General features: G+C 39.6%; 1 protein-coding gene across 2 annotated transcripts in view; it reads left to right on the top strand.

Moving 5' to 3' along the window:
- pspc1 (paraspeckle component 1) overlaps nt 1–7,500 on the top strand; it is a 32,960-nt gene that overhangs the window by 8,277 nt on the left and 17,183 nt on the right. For both annotated transcript variants that reach the window (XM_016501961.1, XM_016501962.1), the window contains exons 2-5: nt 3,675–3,976; nt 4,836–4,931; nt 5,054–5,250; nt 6,412–6,496. In XM_016501961.1, coding sequence (XP_016357447.1) covers nt 3,675–3,976; nt 4,836–4,931; nt 5,054–5,250; nt 6,412–6,496 — 680 coding nt within the window. The remainder of the gene's footprint in view (nt 1–3,674; nt 3,977–4,835; nt 4,932–5,053; nt 5,251–6,411; nt 6,497–7,500) is intronic.

Consider the following 7,500-nt stretch of genomic DNA (forward strand, 5'->3'; position numbering starts at 1 on the left):
ACACACACGCGCGCACACACATGCGTGTACATTATATATACAGTATATATATAGGATATGTGTGTGTATATACTGTATATACACGTGTGTGTGCATGCGCGTGTGTGTATATACTGATACTAATTGATATATTGATACACTATTCAGCTGAGTGTGATTTGGTTCAGCTAGTCAGTGGTGCTCACATAATGCACTGATTCACAGTAGAATATGCATTGAAGAAATCTTTCTAAGCTCTTAAATTTCCCTAATTTGATTAGTGAAAATTCTTTGCACAAAAAACAATGTTGTTTCTTGCTATGGACAGTTATTGGTGTAAAACGAAGGCATTATTGGACTGTGATGTCCACCAGATGAACAGAACCACTGGTTTCTCTTTAGGGCTTTGTAGTAACCACTGAGGGTACCTGACAGGTCAACCGTTCCCGTAGAAAAGCAGAACATGTAAAAATCTTAATAAGAAAACACTGTTGTACTCCACAGCTTGTCATTTGTGATCCAGTGTAGTAGGGGTGGGACAATAAATCGTTGTGTCGATTTATCGCGATAATTCTGAAATACGAGTGTAATGGTAGACCAACAGCAAATCAGAGATGCACTGGCGTCTTATGTTTATGGAGATGAGAACTAAAAAACTGCCCCAGAACAGCAATCAGTGTGGACTGTAGGCATCGATCACGTTATCATTGCAGAGCGCATATTGAGTCCGTGAGTAGCCTAACCTCTCCGCTCGGATCGCAGGTGGATTTCCCTCACTGTATGAGTGAGAGAGCGCCGCAGGCGCATCTAGTTTTATGTCAACAAAACTGGATGCTCTCTCTCTTTAGATATTGCAAGTGTGTGTTATGCAGTGGGCACCGGCCGGCAGAAACATAAATCTGCACCTATGGCATGGACGACAAAACAAAACCTCGTCAGAGCCGTAATGCGGTGCAGAAGTGTGCAGTGTGTGCTTGCCGCGTGTCTACATTTGAAATAACGAACCTGAACGCGCAAAAGAGGCGATGCGAACGACTGTCATGTGCGGGGCTCCGTTTTTGAGGAGAGGAAAGGTTGAGAAAACACTCCAGGTAAATTTTGAAATCTACCAGGTGTATATATATATATAGCCTATATAAAGTTGATAAGCAGTTAAATGTGTTGGTTTATACACAAAGAAATGTGTAAGCTTTTAATAAGTCCAAGAATAAAATGATTAATTTACTTAACATGTAACATTGGGGCAAATCGTGGCCTAATGGTTAGAGAGTCGGACTCGTAACCCGAAGGTTGCGGGTTCGAGTCTCGTTCCTGCAGGGATTGTAGGTGGGGGGAGTGAATGTACAGCGCTCTCTTCTACCTTCAATACCACGACTGAGGTGCCCTTGAGCAAGGCACCGAACCCCCGACTGCTCCCCTGGCGCTGCAGCATAAATGGCTGCCCACTGCTCCGGGTGTGTGTTCACGGTGTGTGTGTGTGTTCACTGCTGTGTGTGTGCACTTTGGATGGGATAAATGCAGAGCACTAATTCCAAGTATGGGTCACCATACTTGGCCACATGTCACGTCACTTTTCACTTTTTTATGTTAAATTTGATTTACAGAACTTTTTGTGCTGTTTTCTATCAGTTTGGACTTGAATAAAGAGAGAAAACTTGCACTTAACCTTTCACAGGCATGTAGTTTTCATAGTTCGACCGATATCGTGATTTATCATTTATAGGATTGTCTAGCAGTATATCGGTTATCGCAGAATCGCTGTATTCGTGATATTATCGTATCGTGAGCCATGTATCGTAACGTGAGGTACCCTGCGATTCCCACCCCTAGTGTGCCACGAGGAGCATTCCTCTGCTTTCGCTTCACTGTGGATTTAGGGAACTCAACTCTATTTGGATTTGGCGGAGAGCCTTGAAAAGTGTTGGCTGGTGTAAAAGTTGTCAACCAACAACTTAAATTAAGCCCTCTACATCTCTTCATCTCCCAGCATTATTACAAACTCCTTGTCCTTGTAGTGCACAGAGAATTTATGTGTGTTTGTACATGCAGAGTCGGCGAGAACAAAAAGTTTATAACCCCACTTCGTTGGTTTACTTTTAATGATTTTCCTATAGATGCAGTTCCAGCACAATATATTGCCGTTGGATGGTGACATTTTACAGGACATCCTGACTTTATTGTAAAGTAGTTTTTATCTTGCACAGGCGAATGAAGCGATCAAAGGCTGTGGTAGGGCTGGACGATATGGCCAAAATTGATATCACGATATATTTCTTAATTTCGGTCGATACAATATAATTCCGATATCGATATGACCACTATTTATCTGTATATCGCGATACATATTGATATTGAATTATTGTCCAGCCCTAGGCTGTGGTGCTTTTTTTCTTGTTCTCTGCATTTGATGTTCAGTGACTTCAGATGCAGAGCTTTACATAAAAGCAATAAGAAGTGATCTGCTCACTCTCACTCTTCTTTCTCTCCCTTCGTCCAACATGTACTTCAGGATCTGATGAAAATGGATCCCAGTCCTCATTGGATGGTTTAAATGGCCTATTAGACTGCAACCAAACAATTGGCCTGATGGTGGAAAAGTGCCATATATATGTTCGCACCAATTGCATAACCCTAAACCCTTTTCATGCAGTCCGAAACCTGACCAATCGATTCTGTAAGTGTTAAAAATGTGTATAAAAACAGATTTACAACCCAGATATTAACCCAGCTGTTTGCATAGCTTCTCAGTGAACTACGGCTATGTGTATTAAATGCTGCTCCATCTGAAAGCAGGTGAAAATACCACATTTAATAACATATATACTTTATTTTAATGAAAATAATAATAATAATAACTCAGATATTCAGATATATATAATAACACCATATATTGTCATAATCGTGTGTTTATTAGTCACGTTGAATCAATAAAAGCAGTTAAATCTTCTGTTTATCCAGCTACCATTATAGGGATTTCCTGATTTCTTCTGCGAGGTGTATTTGGAGTTTCAGTGCGAGAGCGCCCTCTGGCCTTTGGATGGAGATTTACTGCTGATCACAGAACCGTGCTTCACTGAAAGATACGCATGACAATCAGCTTCTGTCTAATCACGATTTCGATTCCATTTCGATTTATCGTGCAGCCCTACTGTTTAGCATCTCTAATCTGGAGCTGATAGTGCTATAACTTATTTCTTCTTCAAACAAGGATTCCTCATTACTACTCAAAGCAATTTCCTCTAAAAATACAGTCCTCCTTTTGTGCTTCTAAACTTTTCCACGCCGGTTTCAGGGATATATACCACTCTTGTGTCATTGTTTTCATCTTTTCATTTTACCCATCAGTGAAAAATGATCTCAGCATTAAGGACACAGATGTAACTGACTGTGTTTACGTGAATACTTGCCAAAACGGGTATTTTGACATAATTTTGTGTGTCCTTTTATGTGCAATAAGACACAATTCGGTATTTGCGTGCTGTTTGAGAGGCAGATTTATGTGTGCGCTTTGGGTGGGATCCATATTTGTGCAAATTTGAACAGTTTTTGACTGAAATGCATTTTATTTTTATTGGACTCTTGCCATGATGACCATAAAAGATGTTTGCATGACTGTGCTCACCTGTGTTGGTCAATGGGTTGATTGCAGCATTTAAGCATCCATATTTTAAATTGTCACCATTTTCATTATTCAGGAAACAAGGACGCTTGCAGAGATTGCCAAGGCTGAGCTAGACGGCACGATGCTGGGGAACAGGCCCATCCGTATTCGTTTTGCCACACATGGGGCCGCGCTCACAGTCCGAAACCTGTCTCCAGTGGTGTCCAATGAGCTACTGGAGCAGGCCTTCTCACAGTTCGGCCCGGTTGAGCGGGCAGTTATGGTGGTTGATGACCGAGGACGAGCCACAGGCAAAGGGATTGTGGAGTTTGCCAATAAGCCTGCTGCCCGGAAAGCCTTGGACCGCTGTACAGATGGAGCCCTTCTGCTTACAATGTAATAACTTTTCATTTTCACAGCATGATCAATGTAGATTAGCGATTTACCTTTATATATCTTTATTTATTACACGGCTCTTTGGAATACTTGATTCTGATCTGAGTCGTGACATTCTGAGGTCTGTTATCCCTCGATAAGAACCGCTAAAAGCTGATAACACCGGCTCATCCGCATAACTGAAGTCTGCGCTGTACTCTTGCTAGGAACAGTGGAAGCTTTGCGTTTGTTTAGCTAATAAAATATTAAAACTGCATTCTATATTGTGTGTACAGTTATTTAATTATGTCATCCTGGTATGGCTCTCTCGTTTCATACAAACACAGCTGCTGACATTTTGCTACGATTGTTTTGTATACTGTAATGGATTATAAGATAACTAACAAACTGGTAAGATTTTAAAACATTTGAATCTTAAATCAATATCTTTTATCATAATTATTTATGTGGTGAAATGTGTAGTAAGTGTTTGACTGCAGCGTTTCCCTTAAATGTCCGTCTAGTTTGAACTTGCCGCTGCTCGCAAACTGCTGTCTTCACAGAAGCTTTGCGTTCAAATATTTCAACTCAAGTCAATATTTCGTGTCTAATTATTTACTTATGAGGCAAGTAGCCGTGTAATAAGTGGGATAATGTACATCCAGCCGGTTGTTATCGCAGAATAACCTCCTACAGAGTAAAACAAGACCCCTGATCACCCTGTTGGGGTTATTCTGCGATAACAACCTGCTGGATGCACATTATCCCTTACATATCAAGTATGTCAAGTCAAATAAGAGAATATTTGAAGTTGACGTGGCTGGTCTTTATGCCTTGTCAAATGGATTTTTTGACATGGATCTTTTATTTTGTCCCTCAGGTCTCCTCGTCCAGTCATTATTGAGCCAACAGAACAGTTTGATGATGAAGATGGGCTACCAGAAAAGCTGTTGCAAAAATCAGCACAGTATCATAAGTATGTCATAAGACATTTAGATTAATTGTATTCCAAATGTTTACAGTATAACTAAGGAGAAAAAATAATGCCTCAGTGGAGTTTTAATTTAACCATAAATTAATCAACCATCTGCAATCCAGGGAAAGGGAGCAGCAGCCACGCTTTGCTCAGCCAGGAACCTTTGAGTTTGAGTACTCCTCGCGCTGGAAGGCTTTGGATGAGATGGAGAAACAGCAGAGGGAACAAGTGGAACGCAACATACAAGAGGCAAAGGAGAAACTGGAGGCTGAAATGGAGGCTGCCAAACATGAGCATCAACTCATGATGATGAGACAAGGTAGTTTTCTGAAAGAAAACAGCTATGGATTGTTTCTATTATGTTGATACTGTGATGAAAACAGACAGGAGTACACATAGGGCTGGGCGATATAGTTAAAAAATGTATCACGATATAATGTTTCATATCTTTCGGTATCGATAATTATTGAAAATGTTTTATAAACTTTCTTAAACAGAGAGCAGTAGAAAAAAAGTTTAAATTTAACCACTGTATTTTTAATTTACCCAATTTATTAAAACAAACAACAACAAGCTATTTCAGTCTTAACAGACAAAATAACAAATAAAACAAAATAAAATTGAAACAAATATCTCCTTTCTTATATTTTATATGCAAATTAAATAGGCCACAGGAGGGCGCAATGAGCAAAATAATGCACCTCATTAAATTGTTTATTCAATGCAATGAAATAACGGCAGGCTATAAAAAAGTGCATACTGTCTAAACTAATATTTATAAATCAAATATGATTTCGTAAATTGCATAAACAATATGAACAAAACAGCATTGTGTATTTATACATAGATTAATACAAATAGCCAAAGCACCGATCACACGATTGCATTTAAAAATATATGAGACGCAGTGGAATGGAATAAAACCCCAAATTCTCCAGACATGTTTTCTAAAAGTTGAACCTCTTTTAACTTTACATGGCTTTCTATTCATCTCTTGTGCGAGACGTGAGTGTTCAGTCACAGTTGAGTGACACTTGCATCATCACTGCATCTTGTGCGCCGCTGATAAGGCTCCGCACACCTAAAATTTAAATAGGCCTACACCGTTTTTGCATTCGAATGCGAATTTTTATTTTAAAATCGATTAATATTCCTTTTTTGATTCCCAGTCTCCTCATCGCAGGCACTCATTTCAGCATGTGTTTGTTTGTTCTGTTGGCTCTCTGCTTGTCAATCATAACACACGCCTTTAAATGAAAAAAACCCCAGCAAACTATCGTGCGATATATCAAACATTTTTTCTATCATTATCGATGAGGGTGTACCGTCGATAAATATCGATACCGTGTTATCGCCCAGGCCTAAGTACACATGACATGAGTGTCATATACCACAGGGCTGCAATCATTTCCCTGCTTCAGGGAACAGTACTGATGTTCTTCACTTTGTCACTGAAACATTAGTGTATTTATACCCACAGATCTCATGAGACGTCAAGAGGAGCTGCGGCGCTTAGAGGAGCTCAGGAATCAGGAGCTGCAGAAACGCAAGCAGATTGAGATGAGGTGTGCTTTTACACAAACCGTGTTCCCATTTGCCATCTTAGCAGCATTCTGAAAATCAGCATCCTTAGCTAAAAACGCCTTGCTAATGAAATGAAAAGCCCCACTGTGCAAGTCAGGGTTCCCACGCGTCCTAGAAAATGAGAGAAAATGTAAAATGTCCTGGAAAATCTTGTAGTTGACCTGGAAAATTATTATAAAAAAATGTAATTGTGTTTTCCTTTAGCCAAGAACGAACGGTTCACCACTGGCCCGAAACTATTAACGTTAGAAAACGCTGGAACGGCCATAAATCGTAACCGGCCTGTTTTTGCTCCAAACGCACGATCGGCCACCGGCTCTTTTGTTTTATTTCAGCCAATCTCTGCTCCAGACTTGTTCCGAACTGTATTGCATGCATTTTCCAAAATGCGTCATCTGTGTCAGAATGCTCTGATCGGCCCAGACTTCAGCGTTCTGAACTCATCCGTGCTCATACCGGTAAATTGTTCACACATGATATCTTAACTGTAATTTTCCGGTAATTTACCAGTAAAGTCTGTATGCGGGAAAGGCCCGTCTACTGTTTCTGTTTCGTGCAGATGTTTTTTTGTGTTGCAGAATTTCACAAAGATAAAGTCAGACTATTCTGTTTTTGCTTCAGATTCTGAAATTACATTTACTTTAATATAATTTAAATCAGAAACTGCTCATGTATGTAGAATCTTTCTTGGTGTTTGACTCTAATTTTAAATGGCTACAGAGAGTTCGGCCTGTAATAGAGCAAAAAACATCTTGTTAATGTAGTCATATTTGCATTCTATCTCATCTCTTGCTTTAAAAAATAAAATAAATATTAACAAAATCGGTATCAGAATTGGCCCATTTGCTTGGGAAAAATAACTTAATTGGCCATGAAAGATTTGGTGCATCACTACTGACTTCTGACAGCGTGAACATTGATTTGTTAGTCAGAATCCACTCATTTTCCACTTGACCCTTTTAAAGCGATACTTAATTTAAAAATA

Source organism: Sinocyclocheilus anshuiensis, unplaced genomic scaffold (genome assembly GCF_001515605.1).
Source record: "Sinocyclocheilus anshuiensis isolate Anshui unplaced genomic scaffold, SAMN03320099.WGS_v1.1 scaffold326, whole genome shotgun sequence".
In the NCBI taxonomy this organism is placed as follows: Eukaryota; Metazoa; Chordata; class Actinopteri; order Cypriniformes; family Cyprinidae; genus Sinocyclocheilus; species Sinocyclocheilus anshuiensis.